Source organism: Podarcis tiliguerta (genome assembly GCF_965153285.1).
Source record: "Podarcis tiliguerta genome assembly, chromosome: 9".
Lineage (NCBI taxonomy): Eukaryota > Metazoa > Chordata > Lepidosauria > Squamata > Lacertidae > Podarcis > Podarcis tiliguerta.
Genome location: NC_139542.1, coordinates 10050383 through 10072173, shown reverse-complemented (window position 1 = coordinate 10072173; position 21791 = coordinate 10050383). Strand labels below are relative to the sequence as shown.

At 42.2% G+C, this 21791-nt stretch overlaps 1 protein-coding gene across 12 annotated transcripts in view; it reads left to right on the top strand.

The window, feature by feature from the left end:
* ST3GAL5 (ST3 beta-galactoside alpha-2,3-sialyltransferase 5) overlaps nucleotides 1-21791 on the top strand; it is a 31028-nt gene that overhangs the window by 2239 nt on the left and 6998 nt on the right. Inside the window, exons 1-4 of one of the 12 annotated variants that reach the window (XM_083398536.1) lie at nucleotides 2827-3025; nucleotides 18003-18124; nucleotides 20553-20667; nucleotides 21070-21413. In XM_083398536.1, the coding sequence (XP_083254662.1) occupies nucleotides 18087-18124; nucleotides 20553-20667; nucleotides 21070-21413 (497 nt within the window). In that variant the 5' untranslated portion in view covers nucleotides 2827-3025; nucleotides 18003-18086. Of the gene's footprint in view, nucleotides 1-2826; nucleotides 3318-4447; nucleotides 4723-17475; nucleotides 17499-18002; nucleotides 18125-20552; nucleotides 20668-21069; nucleotides 21414-21791 lie in introns of those variants that run through there. The other 11 variants (XM_083398537.1, XM_083398535.1, XM_083398544.1 and 8 more) reach the window with 11 other exon arrangements.

Below are 21791 nucleotides of genomic sequence, written 5' to 3'. Positions count from 1 at the left end.
AGCTGGTTTAAACTGGTTCTGTTATCTCTTCTGCCAAGGTCATGCTGACTATAAAAGGCCAGAAGGAGCCTGGGTTTCACTTTCTCTTTCTATCTCTTTTTCTTCTGGTGGTGTTCTGTACATAGTATGTTTAGTGTTAAGGTTTGGACTTACTATAAGTTATTGTAAGTTTAAGTTAAGTCTTCTGCAACTGGATTTCTTATGGATAGTGCCAATCCTGAATGTACTGGATATGTGACCACTATGCTCATTTGCCTTCACTAGCAGTAAAGTTCTGCTGGATGAAATACAATTGTCTCTGATCTATTGCCTCTCATCCACCAGCATTACGCTCACTTACGGACTCATTGTTAAAACCATGTTTATAGAATACAATCTTACTCGGCTACAAGTGATTGCCAAAGAAAATGAAGAAGATGCTTGCGAAACATGCACCACTTACAAAGGCCATTTCCAACTCCTCAAAAGATTCCATCAACGGTGTATCTGAAAATTTTTGCACATCACTTGGGAAGACAGGCAAACTAAAGCCAGTGTAGCGGAAGAAGCAAAGATCACCTGTGTTGAAGCAATGATTCATCAACATCAACTTGGTTGGACTGGTCATGTTGTGTGGATGCCTGATGATCGTCTTCCAAAGCAACTATTCTATTCCAAACTTAAAAATGGAAAGCATAATGCTGGTGGTCAGCAGAAGAGGTTTAAAGACTGTCTCAAGGCAAATCTAAAAAAATGTAGTATAAACACTGACAACTGGCTTGCAAGCGCTCCAATTGGAGAACAGCCTTTACCAAAGGCGTCATGGGTTTTGAAGACACTCAAACTCAGGATTAAAGGGAGAAACGTGCTAAGAGGAGGGCACGCTTGGCAAACCGTCACCGTGATCAACTCCCACCCGGAAACATGTGTCCCCACTGTGGAAGGACGTGTGGATCCAGAACTGGCCTCCACAGTCACTTATGGACTCACTGTTAAAACTGTGTTTATGGAAGAAGAAGAGTTTGGATTTGATATCCCGCTTTATCACTACCTGAAGGAATCTCAAAGTGGCTAACATTCTCCTTTCCCTTCCTCCCCCACAACAAATGCTCTGTGAGGTGAGTGGGACTGAGAGACTTCAGAGAAGTGTGACTAGCCCAAGGTCACCCAGCAGCTGCATGTGGAGGAGCAGGGAACCGAACCCGGTTCACCAGATTATGAGTCCACCGCTCTTAACCACTACACCACACTTACAATCTTACTCAGCTATGAGTGATCGCCAAAGAAGATAAGAGAACAAGGGAGGTGATTTCCAGGGAAAATAGCACTAGCAGAGACATCACCTTGCCAACAAAGGTCCTTATAGTTAAAGCTCTGGTTTTCCCATTAGTGAAATATGGAAGCAAGAGCTGGACCATAAAGAAGGCTGATCGCAGAAGAATTGATGCTTTTGAATTATGGTGCTGGAGGAGACTCTTGAGAGTCCCATGGACTGCAAGAAGATCAAACCGATCCATTCTGAAGGAAATCAGCCCTGAGTGCTCCCTGGAAGGACAGATCCTGAAGCTGAGGCTCCAATACTTTGGCCATCTCATGAGAAGAGAAGACTCCCTGGAAAGACCCTGATGTTGGGAAAGATGGAGAGCACAAGGAGAAGAGGACGAGATGGTTCGACAGTGTTCTCGAAGCTACCAGCATGAGTTTGACCAAACTGCGGGAGGCAGTGGAGGACAGGAGTGCCTGGCGTGCTCTGGTCCATGGTGTCATGAAGAGTCGGACACGACTAAACGACTAAACAACAGTAACAAATACTTGTTCAACAATGAAGGGGGGGGGATCCTTTCAATGAAAGATGTTTGGACAAGGCAGGCTAGTGGCAGTTGGGGTGTGTGTGTGGTTTTTTTTATTTTCCCATCGGCTGTTCTTCTGAATCTGGTGGGGGATGTGATAGGAATTTTATGGTCTTAAGATATATGGTAATGTTCATAAGTGTACCAACCAAGCACATACATAGATCAGCACAGGAAGACTGACCTGGAACCATTTTGATTCCTAAACTGAGCAAATGTTTTCTCTGCAAGGTCAAAGTGGGAAACCTCCCATTGTCTCTTTCCTCACAAATCCTGTCTTAAGGGCACATTTAAGATATGAATAGGGTGTGAGCCTGTGACCTGGCCCAGGAACTAAGTATTTATCATTACAAAAGACTGGCCAGGCTCCCCAGGCAATCCAATCAAGTAACCTGCCAGACAGGAGATAAACAATGACAGGAGAAAAACAACATTCAAATTTTCGGTTTTAGACCGCCTTTTCTGTGCTGTAGGTATGATGTATCTGAGAGGTGGTTACACCCCTTCTGTGATGTATGTATGATGTTTCTGGGGTGGTCTTGATCTACAGGGTGGCAATTTCAAAAGTCTTTATAAGGCCTTGCACGCCATTTTTCGGGGTTCCTCCTCTTTTAATTAAACTCAAACGACTCCAAAGGGGATCAAGGAGACATATGCAGTTTGATAAAGATCAAGCTTACTAGCTGCTTTGCTTCTCAATATTCTCTGGTTGGCCTCTGTTGTTTTCTCCTACCAATAGGGAACCTGTGTAAGGACTCTATATGGGCTCTTGGATACCCCATAAGGGAAAAGGGCAATTTTTGTTTACAACAGGGACAATTTTTTAAAAAACAAAATAGCTCCTATCTGAATAAGAGGGGGGGAAGGGCCTCCAAAGAAAAGTATAAATAAAAAAAGCTCCTTCAGCAAGGGCTCGAGCGTGTCGCTCTGCATCATTCCTAGCTCTGTGGGCTGCTTCTTGGTCACCCTCTTTCGCTGCCAGCTATTGGCTGGCCCTGGGCCACGTGCTCGGCGACGGGTCCGGCTGTCCACCATCCCGCTGCCCGCTGCGCGCCAGTGCCCCCGCTTTCTCCCTGGGCGCCTCTCTCGCCAATGGGACTTTCTCGCTCACGAGGCCCGACGCGGAGGGAGCAAGGCCGAATTCCAGCGTATCCCTCCGCAGGTAAAGCGCGGAGTCGTCGCCCGGCTGTGCAGAGGTAACGGGCAGGTACAGGCGGCGGTGATTGGCCCGGATTGCTGCGGAGGCGGGCCCGCGCGGTCGGCAAGTAACGGGAGGGCTCCCTGGTTCGGAGAGGGAGAGCAGCATCGGCAGCTGCGTTAGGCTGAGCCAGGTCATTGGCCCGCTTGGGTCAGCGTTGGCTGCACTGACTGGCAGGTGGGCACTGCAGGGTTTTCTCGGGTGGGAGGCGCAGCGTTTGGGGATCGAACGAGGGACGTTCTGCATGCGGAGCAGGCGCTCTTTCCCGCTGGGCTACGGCCCTCACCCGGGTAAGTTCTCCCGAGCAAAGCCTTATTGGCATTTTCTTGGGTGATTGATTGATTATTTGGTTGGTTGTTTGGGTTATTTATTGCATTTGCTTATTTATTCCATTTTATTGCATTTATTTATGTATTGCATTTTAATGTTTTTATTGCATTTTATTGCATTTATTTATGTATTGCATTTTAATGTATTTATTGCATTTTAATGCATTTATTTATTTATTTATTATTTTGTTGCATATATTGCATTTTCTCTACGGTGCTCAGGTGGTACGCATGGTTCTCTTCCTAACCACCCAGCTGCTCCCCCTCGTTTAACCCCCCACAACATTTGTTTATTCATTGCATTTTATTGCATTTATTTATGTATTGCATTTTACTATATTTATTTTTTATTGCATTTATTTAACGAATTTTAATGCATTTATTTATTTATTTATTTATTGCATTTCGTTGCATTTATTGCATTTTCTCTACGGCGCTCATGGTTCTCTTCCTAACCACCCAGCTGCTCCCCCTCGTTTAATCCCCCACAACAACCCTGTGAGGTGGGTTAGGCTGAGAGGCCCAAGGTCAAACCAATGAGTTTCATGTGGTGGAGCAGGGATCTCCCAGGTCCCAACCTATGTGACGCCAACTCTCCTTGCAAGAAAAGGAAAGTTCCCATTCACTTCTATAAGGTTTCCCAGTGGGTTGTGTCCTCATTGTTGTGGATCGGCACTCTTGGTGTCCTGCTCATCCTGATGCCCCCAAACTTCTCGTCTTTTAGTTAGGTTCACCTGGGGTAGTGCCCCAAAAGTTCCGCTTAGAGTAGATCCATTGCATCTAATGGACCTAAATTAGCCATGTCTGTGAACTTCAGACATGTACTCTGAGTAGGGCTGGTGTTGCTTACAGTCTCCTGTATTTGGCTGGCAAATGGCCAGTGATATATATCTGTGATCTCCTTTCATGCCCATCTGTCTTTTTTCCTTTTTAATCTGCTGACCCTTTCCCTTACTTGCTTTGCAACTATTTCCCCCCATTAATATGCACAATCAGAAATTTCAGTATTTTTTATGTAATTACATCAACAAAGCAATATCATAATGACGGTGATGGTTCGTGAAAATAAAATCCCAGAATAAGAAAGTGTGGCTTAGTGAATGCAGCTTTACTATTCAGTGTTTTGCTCCGGAGAATTGTAACAGGTTTGTGTGAATTGGATAATAGTTTTGGTGTAGTTGGAGACTAAATCAGGTTTTCTAAACCTCTGTATTTATAGATAATATTTTTGGCCCCTCTTCCAGATTCTAGGGGGGTGAGAAGTTTGAGAGAAGAGGGGGGTTACAGATCTCCTCTTCCACCAGAAAGCATGAGGTAGAAAAAATAAGCAGCGCTATTCCATGTCCCTTGCTGCCTTTGGTTGCATGTAAGTTGTCGTTCTTTCAAGCTGCAGTTATTCCATCAGGCTACATGAATTATTTCCATCCCAGCCAGTTGTTAGAATTTTTAGAATTCTGGCCCTGCCTCTCCTATACGTACTGTTTTTCCAAAAAAATAATTTTTCTTCTTTGCCTGCTGTAAGCCGATCTATGTGTTGTTGTTGTTGTTGTTGTTGTTGTTGTTGTTGTTGTTGTTGTTGTTGTTGTTGTTGTTCTTCTTCTTCTTCTTCTTCTTCTTCTTCTTCTTCTTCTTCTTCGTAATCTACCTTTTCCCCTTACAGAGTCTCAAGGTGGCTTGCAGATAAAAATAAGAACAGTTAAAAACATGGGGGGGGGGAAGCAATCATTAAAAACCAATTAAACATTGTTAGAATTAAAACTCTTTATTAGAATCACAGTTGGAAGGGACTCTGAAGTCATAGAATAGAGTCATAGAATCATAGGGTTGGAAGAGACCACAAGGGCCATCGAATCCATCGAACACAATCAGAGCACTCCTGACATATGGTTGTCAAGCCTCTGCTTAAAGACCTCCAAAGAAGGAGACTCCACCACACTCCTTGGCAGCAAATTCCACTGTCGAACAGCTCTTACTGTCAGGAAGTTCTTCCTAATGTTTAGTCCAACCGCCAGCAATGCAGGAATGTCATCTAAAGCATCTATGGCCATCCAGCCCCTTTCTGAATACTGTACACTCAACCTACACTTTGCCCTGGTTCAGAATGAAAAGCATAAATTCCACCCTGTTAAAGCTGGGCTTCCAGGTGAATTTTGAACACTGGTTCCAAGTATCGCCTTCCACCCGCAGGCCCTTGCAACCTTTTAAACACCCATTTTATTAATTAAAAGAACAGTTGCCTATGAGTGGAGTATTGCATTTGCTCAAGATGATGACTGGATTGGCATTGTGGAACACGGTTCAGGAAAAAATTGGCCTCTTATGCCAATTTCTACCACTGAGTGAGGTTTTTAAAACTGCAGAACAGAAGCGTATAGGTGAATCTCGAAAAATTTGAATATGGTGGGAAAGTTCATTTATTTCAGTAATTCAACTTAAAAGGTGAAACTAATATATGAGATAGACTCATGACATGCAAAGCGAGATATTTATTTGTTATAATTTATTTGTTATAATTGTGATGATCATGGCATACAGCTGATGAAAACTCCAAAGGCTTGCCGTATCTCGCTTTGCATGTCATGGGTCTATCTCATATATTAGTTTCACCTTTTAAGTTGAATTACTGAAATAAATGAACTTTTCCACCATATTCAGTAGTTTCACCTGTATATTGAAAGTGCTGACAGTCACAGTCTTAACAGTGGTAGGACAATATATCTGTTAAAGCTATTAAAACCATACAAATAATTACAGTAAAAACAGCACGGCACCAACCCTTTCATTATACGTGCGCTATAAATGTGCAAACAAACAAACTGGAACCTTTAAGAACTGGTGCCCAAACTTGCCTCTTTCTTCCTCCCTCACCCCCATCCCTCTTTCGCGTGTCTTCTGTCTTTTAGATTTGTAAGGCTGAAGACAAGAACTGACTACTGGCTTTCGTACGCCACACAGGGAGCTTTTTCTAATAAAGCCGATTGAGACTCAAATGGCGGAGAGTAGTTGGAACTGGAGCTAATGAGTCAACAAATGAGGCAGAGTCAACTACAGTAGTACCTCGGGTTAAGTACTTAATTTGTTCCGGAGGTCAGTACTTAACTTGAAACTGTTCTTAACCTGAGGTACCACTTTAGCTGATGGGGCCTCCCGCTGCCGCCACGCAGTTTCTGTTCTCATCCTGAAGCAAAGTTCTTAACCCGAGGTACTATTTCTGGGTTAGCGGAATCTGTAACCTGAAGCGTATGTAACCCGAGGTACCACTGTAATTTTAGTTTTCTCCCAATCTTCCTCTCTGTTGAAGTTCTTTGAGGGCAGCACTGAGGCTGAGGAAGAGAAAACCAATAGGCAGTGCTACCCCCTGGACTTGGGTGTAAGAAAGAAGGCAGGTATGGGCAGGCTGAGATGATGATGATTATTATGTTTTTTTTTTTGTTTATACCTTGCCCATCTAGTTGGGTTTCCCCAGCCACTCTGGGCGGCTTCCAACACAATATTAAAATACAGTAATGCATCAAACTTTAAAAGCTTCCCTAAACCCTAAAGATGGGTGAGGTAGTGGCCCATTCACTCTGCAGGACCAGCCTCTACTGGGTAAAAATGCTTTAAGTACGTTAGGGCACCTGCCCATTATTATTATTATTATTTTAATTAATTAAATTTGTATACCCTCCTTCATCTGTAGATTCCAGCTTAAAAATACAAGGAAAAAACCACAAAATACATAATAAGAGCAAGAACAAAACAATATTCCCCGTCCCACCAAATGCGTGTAAAAGTATATAGGATGTTATTCAGCCTGGTTGAAGAGGAACGTTTTCGCCTGATGCCTAAAGGTATATAATGAAGGCGCCAGGCGAACCTCCCTGGGGCGAGCATTCCACAAACGGGGAGCCACTGCAGAAAAGGCCCTGTTCTCGTGTTGCCGCCATCCAGACCTCTTGCAGAGGAGGCACACAGAGAAGGGCCTCAGATTATTATCTGTCCAGGACGGTTTATATGGAGAGAGGTAGTCCTTGAGGCATTGCAGTCTTGAGCCGTTTAAGGTTTTATAGGTGAAATCCAGTACTTTGAATTGGGCCCGGAAGCTAATTGGCAGTGAGTGCAGTTGGGCCAGGATAGGTATAATATGCTCAAACCGTGAGCAGCCTGGCCTCTGAATTCAGCAGGAAAAAGGGGGGGGACACACATCAAAAACAGCTATTAAAATAACGGTAGAACAAACAAACAAATGAAAACAGAGCTTCAAAGTTCTGAAGTTTTCATGAAGGAATAAATAAGAATGTTTTCCCCTTGATAAAGATATATCTGAAACACACGGTGAACATTTCACTCTTCGTAGCTGCTTTTTGTGTGAGTAAAACCTGCAATTAAATGGATGCTGTGTGTGTATTTAGTTCTTTTGAAGTACAATTCCTTTCTCGTTTTAGAGAATGGTATTCTTCCACCATTCTGTTCTGAAGAAATGCACTTCTGATCTCAAAGAGTTCTCATTTTAAAGGAAAGTGGTGATTGTGCACATTGAAGTATTGTTAGACCTGTAGATAAAACAAAAATAAATAATAGGTGTATCCAAAACATGACTGTGAGACGAAATCATTGGAGAAGAAACAGTCTTTTAGAGCATTGAGCCTAAATGCTTTATTGTGGAGTAAAGCTATGAGGGGCAGAGACCACGTTATCTGATACTGTACAAATCTTGCACATACTGTATGAGGAATCCCACAAGGTGTATTTGCTTGTTTATTGCTTTGCTAGTCAGTAGCAGCAAAGACTGCTCACTGCAACATTTTGGTGAAACAGCAGAGCTATTGCACTTCTGCAGTTTGGCCACTCACAGCAGAAGGTGAGCTGGGAGATTATGCCCAGCTCAGCCCCACCCTAAGAACACCTCAATTTGGAGATTTCTGCCAGGCACTGCCAGCGGGAGTATTAATTTTATTTATTTATTTCATAAAATGCATACACTGCTTGGTTGTAAAATAATAATAATTGAACTGGTTTGCTCATTGTGGTTTATTGTGAATGAGCAGCTCATGGTCTGGAGAGAAGCAAAACTGCAAGTGCTGGTTCACATGTAATGCTAAGCCAAGGCTCTTGGTTTGTTGCACCTGGCTGCAGGCAGGGGTGGAGCTAAACGGGAGTGATTTATTAACAGGAAGGCATAAACCATGGCTTACCATCATGTGTGGATCAGCTCAGTGTCTGAGGCCGTGTACAGCATTCAAAATTTGCCAGGCACCTGTTGTATCTTGCAGCTGGTTATTGGCCGCTTGCGACCAAGTGAGGATAATAATAATAATAATAATAATAATAATAATAATAATAATTTAATATTTATACCCGGCCCATCTGGCTGAGTTTCCCCAGCCACTCTGGGCAGCTTTGAGTGTTAAAACAATACAGCATTAACTATTTAAAACTTCCCTAAACAGGGCTGCCTTCAGATGTCTTTTAAAGATAGGATAGCTGCTTATTTCCTTCACATCTGAAGGGAAGGCATTCCACAGGGCAGGCGCCACTACCGAGAAGGCCCTCTGTCTGGTTCCATGTAACCTCACTTCTCGCAATGAGGGAACTGCCAGAAGGCCCTCGGCGCTGGATCTCATTGTCCGGGCTGAATGATGGGGGTGGAGACGCTCCTTCAGGTATACTGGACCGAGGCCGTTTAGGGCTTTAAAGGTCAGCACCAACACTTTGAATTGTGCTCGGAAACTTACTGGGAGCCAGGATGATGCCCGCTGTCACCACCATCTGGAGGTGCATGCCTGGGGAATCCTTGGATCTTGACTGTTTTCACATCCTGTCGAATTCTACCCGTTATATTTTGTATGCACAATCAGAATGAATTTTAGGAACCTAAAAATCATATTGAAAAATACAACTTTTGAGTCACCTGGCCCAAAAATGGCAACTAGGCATTCCGTTTTGGTGACTGTAATCCTGGTTTAAGGAGTCATTTGGCTCCTTTCTTATATATCTGAATTTCTAACACTGGATGTCTACACATTTCTGTTTACTCTGCATCCTATGTTCTCCCACTGCTGTCTTGGAAAAGCTTGTATACACGACGTCAGCCACAGTCCATATCTATCCTGTAGTTTCTTGTGAAATACTGCATTTTTGATGCATTTCCCCTCCAAATCAGCTTTGATTTGAATTGAGAACTGCTCATTGGGTAAAGGCATTCCTGGCTGATCTCTGCATGAAATTCACATGCAGTGAGTGATGTAGATACATCTCAAACTGTGCTTATGTGTACAACAGGGTGCAAATGCATTTAAAACACAGTGGAAAATGGCCTTTAAGCTAGTAGTGTGTACACAACCATTGTCTAGAAGTTTTGGCATCCTGGTATTGAAATACATCTGTACATCATTTTTATAACGTAACACTGGTTTTTAAAAATACAGTGGTACCTCGGGTTACAGACACTTAAGGTTACAGACTCCACTAACCCAGAAATATTACCTCAGGTTAAGAACTTTGCTTCAGGATGAGAACAGAAATTGCACAATGGCAGCGAGAGGCCCCATTAGCTAAAGTGGTACCTCAGGTTATGAACAGTTTCAGGTTAAGAACGGACCTCCAGAACGAATTAAGTTCTTAACCCGAGGTACCACTGTAGATGGAACAGTGGTAGATATTTGCATGCACTTGGTGGGTTAACAGAATTTTGGCACCTCAGATGAGGGAGTTGTCATTGCTTCCTTTCCATTCTTAATTTATTACTGTCCTCTTAGCACTTGCTTTCAAACTTTGGAAACATTTCATAGATAAATATAAAATGCATTTATGCTAAAACACTTAGAGCTCGTACTTTGAAAAAGCCGAAAGCTTCTAGAATAGAGTCAGAGCTGTATTATGTTGCAAATATTAATTCATGCTCAAACAAGAGCAGTTAGCATGTTGCATTCTGAGGCCAAAGGAAAAGGACTGGACCCTGATTAAAATAAGACACGAGGCTGTGACCGGCAAGGCTCTCGGAGGAAGTGCGTATCTCCACACCCCCATCCAGGCTGTTTTATTAACAAAAGAACCCTTTACACAGTGTTCGTAAGAACCAATCAGATTTCTTTTGAGCATTTCAACAAACCCCATGTGGGGACAAAGTTAAACTGTTGTTGTTTAGTCGTTTAGTCATGTCCGACTCTTTGTGACCCCTTGGACCAGAGCACACCAGGCACTCCTGTCTTCTACTGCCTCCCGCAGTTTGGTCAAACTCATGCTGGTAGCTTCGAGAACACTGTCCAACCATCTTGTCCTCTGTCATCTGCTTCTCCTTGTGCCCTCCATCTTTCCCAGCATCAGGGTCTTTTCCAGGGAGTCTTCTCTTCTCATGAGGTGACCAAAGTATTGTAGCCTCAGCTTCAGGATCTGCCCTTCCAGTGAGCACTCAGTGCTGCTCTGCTTTTTAAGATTCTGTCTAGGTTTGTCATTGCTTTTCTCTCAAGAAGCAGACGTCTTTTAATTTTGTGACTGCAGTGATCATGGAGCCCAAGAAAGTAAAATCTTTCACTGGCACCATTTCTTCCCCTTCTGTTTGCCAGGAGGTGATGGGCCCAGTGGCAATGATCTTTGTTTTTTTGATGTTGAGCTTCAGACCATATTTTGCGCTCTCCTCCTTCACCCTCATTAAAAGGTTCTTTAATTCCTCCTCACTTTCTGCCATCAAGGTTGTGTCATCTGCATATCTGAGGCTGTTGATATTTCTTCTGGCAATCTTAATTCCGTCTTGGGATTCATCCAGCCCAGCCTTTCGCATGATGAATTCTGCATATAAGTTAAATAAGCAGGGAGACAATATACAGCGTTGTCGTACTCCTTTCCCAATTTTGAACCAATCAGTTGTTCCATATCCAGTTCTAACTGTAGCTTCTTGTCCCACATAGAGATTTCTCAGGAGACAGATGAGGTGATCAGGCACTCCCATTTCTTTAAGAACTTGCCATAGTTTGCTGTGGTCGACACAGTCAAAGGCTTTTGCATAGTCAATGAAGCAGAAGTAGATGTCTTTCTGGAACTCTCTAGCTTTCTCCATAATCCAGCGCATGTTTGCAATTTGGTCTCTGGTTCCTCTGCCTCTTCTAAATCCAGCTTGCACTTCTGGGAGTTCTCGGTCCACATGGTGCTTAAGCCTGCCTTGTAGAATTTTAAGCATAACCTTGGTAGCGTGTGAAATGAGTGCAATTGTGCGGTAGTTGGACCATTCTTTGGCACTGCCCTTCTTTAGGATTGGGATGTAGACTGATTTCCAATCCTCTGGCCAATGCTGAGTTTTCCAAATTTGCTGGCATATTGAGTGTAGCACCTTAACAGCATCATCTTTTAAAATTTTAAATAGTTCAGCTGGAATACCATCACTTCCACTGGCCTTGTTATTTGCAATGCTTTCTAAGGCCCATTTGACTTCACTCTCCAGGATGTCTGGCTCAAGGTCAGCAACCACACTACCTGGGGTGTACGAGACATCCATATCTTTCTGGTATAATTCCTCTGTGTATTCTTATTATTATTATATAAAGGAACTCCACATTTAAAAGTGTAAGCGCGTTTTAAATAGGAACCTGTTTTTTGAATAAAGATTACTTCCCATGGCACCTGTTGAATTAAAACTAGGCATGACTCTTTAGGAGGGTTAAACTAAACTATCTCAAGTTAATCAGTAAATGCAAACAGATAAGACAGAGAAGAACTTATTAAGGACTTGTGCTCCTGTTTTAGAAAAAAGCAAATAACAAGCAGCAATACCAAATCCAGTGTTAGGCAATTTAGAGTGTAGCCACTCTAAAATCACTATTCTGTCAGCAGTGTCTGGGGAAAAAAGTAGTCCTGTAGGTGAAAACGTTCTGTTAAGAAGAATCACTCATATGAAGTGACCCCAAAACTCTGCAACTGCTGTAAAGTAAATTCATTAGGAATTTTAAGTTCAGGGAGGAAAGGAGAAAAAACAGTCTGCAATAGCGATGAAGAATGAGTCTCACTGTCTGAGGTGGAATCAGACCTGTATGCTATGTCTTAATTTTATAAACCACCATAAGGAACTGGAACTGAAAAGTAGCAAGTTCTGTTGTCCTTAGATTCAAACCAGCACTGCCCTTAGCGGCATGGAGCAGATCTGTCACAGGAGACTGTGTGTTGAAAGCAACTGTGTTAGAAGCAATGGCTGGCTTTGCTAATTTAGCTTCAGTAAGAGACTGACAATCAGCTGGCACAACAGTCTTTGTTCTCCCATTTAAACCCAGGCTGGAAGGCCACTGTCAGGCTGGCATTGCCTGTCTTTAGCAGGATGAACTGAAGGAGACTGCGCTGCTGCTAGGAGAGCAGATTTGTGAGTTTCAGTGTCAATATTCTGGCAAGTTAATCATTTGAGCAATATATGTTTATGGCTTCTGATAAATTGCTTTAAGAGCAGTTTTGCAATCAGCTTTTGCATTTTCTTTTCTTAAAAAATAATTTTGCATTTTAATAAATTTGCATTTTCTTAAGCCAATTGTTTCATTAAAACTTCAGAGGCTTCAAGGTTTGGAATTTAAGTACTGCTCCTCTTAGCCGATTGAGAATGCCATGCAAGCCATTTTCTGTCACGCTTCGCTTCAGTTCTTTAAAAACTGTGAAGGGCAATGACACATGGGCTCTCTGTTCCTGTGCATTCTGAACAACAGGACAGACTGCTAATAATGGTAATGTATCAGCTATTTCTTCTTCTTTACTGCTTCCTTCTGCCATATTTGGAATAATCAATTTTTGCACGGTGGTCTGAGCCCCTTGTGGGCATTGGTCCACCGAAGGTGGCATGGAATTTACATTCGACTCAGGCAAATTTTTGACAAAGGAAGGTGCCAATGGAATTACCTTTGGCACAACCTCAGAGAGAGGCTGGAAATCTAGAGGCTGGGATGGAGGGAACAATATTATGGTATGTTTAAAGGCAGCTAGGGGTTGCAACAATGTGGGAGCATTCACAGAGACAGCTGGTGGCTGCAGTAAAGAGTTAGAGAGCTTCCCAACTGCATCTCTACACAATTGCCAGGTGTGCAAGACTTGTACAGATGCCTCAGGATGTCTATGGAGTGCATCTTCCAGCTCATTCCATTTCTTAATGTCATAAGTAACCCCTTCTGGAAACCAGGGACACAGTCTAGCAATCTCTAACAACAATTTTTCTACTAAGGGTGCTAAATGCTTATCATGCCCTGCCTGAGCTAGCAAAAATAATAAATTATTCCTATGCTTTTCCTGCATATTTTCCTATGCTTTTCCTGCGAATGAGATCCTAAGTCCGGGAATTGTTGTTTTGCAGGAGATGATTACCGCGACCGAGGGAAGCTGGTTGCTAGCTCCGAGGGGAGTCCAATCCTGGGGGTTTCCTTTTGCTGAGGTTTCCTTTTGCTGTGCCGCAAATGCTGAAGTTTCTTATACAAGCTTCACACGCTGAGGTTTTCTTTTAGCATTGCCTCACACGCTGAGGTTTCTTTTACTTTGCCTCACACGTTTCTTTTTAGCTTTGCCTCACACGGGGCACCAAAATGTTGCGTTCTGAGGCCAAGGGAAAAGGAACGGACCCTGATTAAAATAAGACAATAATAATAAGATAATAAAAATTAATAATAAGATAATTATTAAAATAAGAGGAAATGGCCAGAGATGCAGAGGGTTGTGAGATTTGATCAGAAATTATTGTCATGAATCGAACCCAGTCAACGTCATGCTTTCATAGCGGACACAATGGCTTGATGCATATTTTATAATTCCTCATAGTAATCCTGATTTTCACACTCTGGATATTTGCACTCCTACATTAGAAGTACCCTGCAAACAATGCAAGCATGATGTGTGCCTAATAGATATTTAAAAATACTTGAATGAAAACGGAACTTGAGAACCTGGCAGACATTTTTATAACTGCCTTTCAAAATGTTGCATACTCTGGTGTGTGGGTTCAGTGAATTCTTGGGTGAGCTGCGAGGCTGCGCAGATGCCTCTCTTGCTAAAACAAAACAAAACCCAACAAGGCATAGTTTTCCTTGGGCTGGAATAGTGTGAAGATGTGGAGATGGCAGGCCGATGCGGGTGGTGCTGTGAAATCATGGTCATGCCTGCACAGTTTAATAGCCAGCTGCTCAAGATCAGATTATCGAGGCAGAAGCAGACTTGATTCTCAGGGGTTGAAGTCATTGGGTCCAGGCAGCAAATGCGTCAAATTGTGTCCTGAACACACAGCTATTTTATTTTATTTTTAATATTTATTGAAGTGTCAACATATTACAAAAATAAAAAAGAATAAAAAGAAAAAGAAAATACAAAATAAAAACAATTAAAAACAAATCAGTCTTTCCATATCTTATCTTTCATTTGCTTGTTTCCCTGACCTCCTCACGCCCCCCTTTCTTGTATTCCAGTTCAGTTGGTTAATTCAGCAAATCCTTTCCCTCTTTAATTTTATCTTAATCTTTTATCTTAATATATTATAGCTTTAGATTATCACCTGTTAACAATCCATTTTTACATGTTCCTTAACATTGCTGCTAAAAACCCCCACTTAACTTCAATCCAGCATCATTCTAACATTCATTAATTTTGCAGTGTTTCTGTAAATAGTCTTTAAATTTCTTCCAATCTTCTTCCACTGACTCTTCTCCCTGGTCTCGGATTCTGCCGGTCATTTCCGCCAATTCCATATAGTCCATCACCTTCATCTGCCATTCTTCCAGAGTGGTGAACACACAGCTTTTTGTTCTTCCGTATACGGGAGGAGTTGCTGTTGTCTCTTGACAATACTGTTGCAGTGAGGATAAAACATGGCCTTCACTCCTGACTCCGTGTGGTTTTCTTCAAGGAGGTTTTCAGTATATTTCATGCGCAGAATGCAGGGACATATGTGCACCCACCCTCCAGGGGGTGTTTGCAGTCACAGGCTCTGCTGCCCCGTGGTGAAGACATAGCCCCCTGTCATTCTGACAATCGGTATTTTATTTCTGTAGGTCCTTTATCAGTCAGTGATCTTGGATAGCTTTATGGAATTCACTTGACCTCATTAAGGCAGGTGGAGGGTATGATGCAAAGCAGTTATAGAGAATGAAAATACCCTCTCTTTTTTTAGAAAGGGGGAAAGCAGCAAAGTGTTAACCGTAAGTGGATCCCTTCAAAGCCCAGACGTTGCTGGGAAATGTGTTAAGGGAGAAACACAGCTATTTATCTGGAGGACAAGGGAAGATTCATACTGTGCGGTCAACCACTTTAAAAGTTCATCATTTACTGACTTGAGTCACAGTTATTGACCTACTTAGAAACTCAGATATATAAGCTAATCGCCAAATGGCACCTTAAATCTAGGTTATGGTCTCCACAATGGAATGTCTAGCTGCTTTTTTTTTTACAGTAAGGTATTATTATTATTATTATTATTATTATTATTATTATTATTATTATTATTTTATTATTATTCCTTGCATTTCTATACTGCTTATATATTAAAGAAAAAAATCTCAAAGCAGCTTACAACACATTAAAACATCAAATAATCCAGAATCTAGCTCAGTTTGGTTAGATTCTATTCTTCTGCTCCCAAGCCAGTCAAGAGCTTGCAATCTTCAGAACAAATTCAAGCCTCAAGGAAAATATTTCGGATCCTTCTCTAAGTAACGTTTTGCTTTCCCCACATTTTGTTATTTGCTTACTTAATTTATAAAGCTGCCCCATAGCAGAAGGGCTCTAGGGAGCCAGTGTGGTTTAGTGTGTATCTAGGGTGCGTGGTTATTTTTTTGCCCTTCCCTTCAATCACTCCGGCCCTCTTTTTAACCATTACAGTAGCTTGTTCTAGGAATGCACACAGGTATTTCTGTCCCCATGCAGTTGGCCTGATTGTCTGCTTTAAGGGCAGAAATGCCTCTCTCCCAGGGACCTCTGCCAGAACATATAACAATATAAGGCTTGGCAAGGTTTCAGTCAGGCTGAGATCATGTACCAGGATGAAGAAGAAGACATAAGGCTCTTTAGCCGCTCTGAGTGACCTTCGTGAGAATCCCTTATACCCCGATAAGGCTTGGGATAATGCCAGACCCTAGAACAATGAGGAACTGTTTCTGCAAGTGTTTGCCCTGTGAGCTGCCACTTGCCAGATCGATTTTAGATTTTAGTTTTGAGCAAGCAGGGATTTAAACAGGCAAAAGCAAACCCGGCCCTCCTGATGCTTTGGGACTACAATTCCCATCATCCCTGACCACTGGTCCTGTTAGTTAGGGATGATGGGAGTTGTAGTCCCAAAACATCTGGAGGGCCGAGTTTGCCTAGGCCTGGATTAAAACAAACCAATCAATAAGCAAGAGAAGATTTTTGGAATGTCAGGGAAAAGAGCAAAGTGGCTTTTTCTTCTCTGGACTCCATCTTCGCTTCATCTCTTTTTCACAGATGCAGTTTATTCTTGCGTCCTTTGATAACATATCTTCTCTGCAGTACACACAGAGAATAAAACTTTGCCTTTAGCTTCCATTCTTACCAGTTGTAATAATTTTGCACCGAGTGAAGCTTATCTGTGCGGAATTTTCCAAATCCTTTTTGAACAGCTCTTATTCCTCCTCAAGGTTCAGGTTTCACTATGGGGGGAAAATTAAAACATTTTTCTTTAATTTTTACCTGTAGTCATTTTTTGTTTGGATTTTTCCAGGATCAAATATCGTGGAATAACAGATTCATTTAACTTCTATCTAAGACCACAGGAGCCTCTTCCCTGGAATCTCACTCTAGATTGGGAGCTCTTAAACCAAAAGCCATGTAGGTGAGACAGCCAGGATAATGTAGAATTCAGCAATGGTTAAGGCATAGTTAATTTTAATCTTGCTAATAATAATAATAATAATAATAATAATAATAATAATATTTATACCCCACCCATCTGGCTGAGTTTCCCCAGCCACTCTGGGCGGCTTCCAATCAAGTGTTAAATATTAAAAACTTCCCTAAACAGGGCTGCCTTCAGATATCTTCTAAAGATAAGATAACTGCTTATTTCTTTGACGTCTGATGGGAGGCCCTCTGCCTGGTTCCCTGTAACTTGGCTTCTTGCAGCGAGGGAACCGCCAGAACGCCCTCGGCTCTGGATCTCAGTGTCCGGGCTGAACGATGGGGGTGGAGACGCTCCTTTGAGTTAAGTTTAATAGTTAAAATATTGATATTTTATTCATATTTTGTTTTGTTTTCCATATAATCATTAGTTGTATATGTTGTTCCTTATTTCTTTCTTCTCCAAAATTCATTCATGTATAATGTGGTGTTGATTTCTGTTTGATATTATTATAATCTTTCATAAAAACTTAATTGGTCTCTAAGGTTCTACTGGACTAACAAACTTAAGTTGGTCTCATTCACTGGTCTTCTGCTGATGTCTTTAAATGCACTTTCTAACGGAGTTTATCTTCTCTGAGTCCTGTTCAGTCAGCACCCTCTTGCATGTTGCAGCAATGTAAGAACCTCATTATCAAAGGGTGCATTTTGAGCTAAAATTGTAATTAAGCTTTCACCATGTTATTGTCATGTTTTTTAGAAAATGCCAGAGATACTGTTTGCATGGAGGAAACCGTCAATTTCTGTGGGTGGGTGTTTTCTTTTAAAGTGCAATGTTAGCCTTGTTAATGGGATTTCTTTTTGCAGCAATGCGGAGTGAAGATCACACTATTAACCTGAAAAAGGAGTGCTTGTCTTCTGCGCCATGCTCTAAGGTACCTGCACACGAAGATGAAAAGGCCAAGTGGGTTTTTAAAAGGTACTTTCAAGTAAGTGACACTGTCTATGATACCGGCCGTAAATTCTTGTTTAACATCTCGTTTATTATTTTTCCTTACAGGGTAGGCTGTTAAAGCCTGACTGCTGGATTTGTTTTAAAAGTTATGTATATATTTTTTTAAATAATATTTATTGATTTTTCCAATAACATAACAACAAAACAAAGACATATCCAAAAGAAAAAAGAGAATGGAAAAGAAAAAAGAAAAAGTACAAAAACCCAAAAAAGAAAACCCTCTTCCCCATCCCCCCCCACAAAAATTTCCAAAAAACAAAAACACCCAAACAAAACAAAGAAAAATTTCATTTTTCAAATTCCTTCTTTTTTGACTTGGTTCCTCAACCTCCTCCCACCTCCCTCTTTGTATACCAATTTTTAATCCAGTCAGCAAATTCCTTCCAGCTTTCACTGCTTTTTCACTTGTTTACTTTTAACCCTTTTAACCTTATTTCTTCCCCAACATCTACAATCAAATGAGCTTCAAGACAAGATATAAAACTATCCAATCCCCTATTTCCTAATCAACAAAAAAAGAAAAATAATGATAGAAAAAGAAAAATAACCTTAAATCTTCTGCTCTTGTTTTAAAAGTTATAAAGGTACCCCTGCCCGTACGGGCCAGTCGTGTCCGACTCTAGGGTTGTGCGCTCATCTCACTTAAGAGGCCGGGAGCCAGCACTGTCCGGAGACACTTCCGGGTCACGTGGCCAGCGTGACGAAGCTGCTCTGGCGAGCCAGCACCAGCGCAGCACACGGAAATGCCGTTTACCTTCCCGCTATAAAGTGGTACCTATTTATCTACATGCACTTAAGGGTGCTTTCGAACTGCTAGGTGGGCAGGAGCTGGGACCGAAAGACGGGAGCTCAGCCTGCCGCGGGGATTCGAACCGCCGGCCATACGATCGGCAAGTCCTAGGCACTGAGGTTTTACCCACAGCGCCACCCTCTTTAAAAGTTATATTTCCCACTAAATTCTGGAATGTTTTTTTAAAAAACACCACCCATGTTTGGTCAGTGAAAGCACAAGAAAAAAGAAGCTGTTCTTTGCTTATGAAAAGTTTCTGATTTATTCCACTGCTTTCTGAATACTATTTTCAGACTTAGGGTTTATCTGCACTTCCTCTTGTTCCATTGTATTCCTCTGGGGGGAAACCTCTCTTAAGCGTTCAAAGCTGGAGTCTTAATATTAGATGTGAATTTTTCTACACACAGGGGAGGGAAGCAAGTTGGGAAATAGGGGGACCCTATGGACGAGCCTCAGCAACCTCAGATATGCAGATGACACGACCTTGATGGCAGAAAGTGAGGGGGAATTAAAGAACCTTTTAATGAAGGTGAAAGAGGAGAGCGCAAAATATGGCCTGAAGCTCGACATCAAAAAACGAAGATCATGGCCACCTCCTGGCAAATAGAAGGGGATGAAATGGAGGCAGTGAGAGAATTTACTTTCTTGGGCTCCATGATCACTGCAGATGGTGACAGCTGCCACGAAATTAAAAGACGCCTGCTTCTTGGGAGAAAAGCGATGACAAACCTAGACAGCATCTTAAAAAGCAGAGCCATCACCTTGCCAACAAAGGTCCGTATAGTTAAAGCTATGGTTTTCCCACTAGTGATGTATGGAAGTGAGAGCTGGACCATAAAGAAGGCTGATCGCCGAAGAATTGACGCTTTTGAATTATGGTGCTGGAGGAGACTCTTGAGAGTCCCATGGACTGCAAGAAGATCAAACACATCCATTCTGAAGGAAATCAGCCCTGAGTGCTCACTGGAAGGACAGATCCTGAAGCTGAGGCTCCAAGACTTTGGCCACCTCAGGAGAAGAGAAGACTCCCTGGAAAAGACCCTGATGTTGGGAAAGATGGAGGGCACAAGGAGAAGGGGACAGCAGAGGACAAGATGGTTGGACAGTGTTCTCGAAGCTACGAACATGAGTTTGACCAAACTGCGGGAGGCAGTGGAAGACAGGAGTGCCTGGCGTGCTCTGGTCCATGGGGTCACGAAGAGTCGGACACGACTAAACAACAACAACATGGATGAGCAGTTCTCAAGTCTGGGAATTGGTTTGTGTACCAGCTCTGAGTGGAGTTGCATTTCCCCTGAAGGAGCAGGTACATAGTTTGGGGGGCTTCTAGGTGCATTGCTGTTGCTAGAGGCCCACATGGCATCAGTGGCTTGGAGTGTCCATTTCCAGCTTCAGTTGGTGTGCCAACTCTGACTGTTCTTAAGTTGTCCAGTTTCCATTTCTAGAAAATTGCACCAAAAATATACAATGAAAGAAAGCCTTTCTTGATTTTATTGGTATGTGTAATTTTCGTTTTAGTGTTGAACTGCGAATAAATATTACATTTATGGGACACCTTTTAGTGCTATTATGCTTGTAGAGAAATAACAAAATTTCTCCTTTTTATTTTTAGACATGTCATCCTAGTTGTGATTGGCCTTTGCTTTGTCTACATGGTCAAATTAAGCTTTCATTCCAAAGAATGTGACATGGCAAGAATTCATTATGTCAACCCTGAGCATGCAAAGGTTAGTTATTATGTCATACTGAAAAATACAACTTTAGCCCCCAAATGGCAGCTAGACATTCCGTTTTGGTGACTGTGACCCTGGTTTAAGGAGCCATTTGGCCCCTAGCTTAGATATCTGAGTTTCTAAGACTGCATGTACCATGGTACCTTGGTTTAAGAACAGTCCGGTTTAAGAACGATTTGGTTTACAAACTCTGCAAAACCGGAAATCGTGTCTTGGTTTGAGAACTTTACCTCGGTCTAAGAACGGAATCCAAACCGTGGGAGGGCACTGGCGGTGGGAGGCCTCATGAGGGAAAGCGCGCAATGGTTTCGGTTTAAGAACGGACTTCGGGAACAGATTAAGTTTGTAAATCAAAGTACCACTGTACAGCTTAACTTCTGTGTCTTCATCTTCTAGAGAGCACAGAAGTATGCTGAGCAAGTTGTTCAAGCTGAGTGCCGGCCATCTTTTGTGAAGAAAGGGATGGGCAGATTATTTATGGAAAAGTACAGTATGAATGCATCTCCTTTTGTAAGAAGAGACATAAAGACGCAAGAAGCCATCTTCAAATACAAACCGCCCTTTGGATTTCACAAGTTTTCTGAAAAACTTCAAGCCCTGTTGGAACTTTTACCCGAATATGACCTTCCGGAAAGCTTGCAATCGAAGCCTTGTAAACGCTGTGCTGTCGTTGGGAGTGGAGGGGTTCTTAATGGACTGGAGTTGGGCTACGCCCTGAACCAATTTGACATTGTTATAAGGTATATATTGCTTTTTTCCCCCTTGAAGGTTTTGAGTGAAACATAGAGCTGTAACTGCAATTCAGGATCTTTGCTGAAAAAAAGTTGGCCTCTGTTAGATTTGTGCTTCCTGTGCTCAGTTTGTGATCGGTCGTTTTCTAGTTACGACCGTTTAAAATGTGATTGTCACTACAGTGGTACCTCGGGTTACATACGCTTCAGGTTACAGACTCCACTAACCCAGAAATAGTACCTCAGGTTAAGAACTTTGCTTCAGGATGAGAACAGAAATCGTGCGGCGGCAGCGGGAGGCCCCATTAGCTAAACTGGTGCTTCAGGTTAAGAACAGTTTCAGGTTAAGAACAGACCTCCGGAACGAATTATGTAACCAGAGTTACT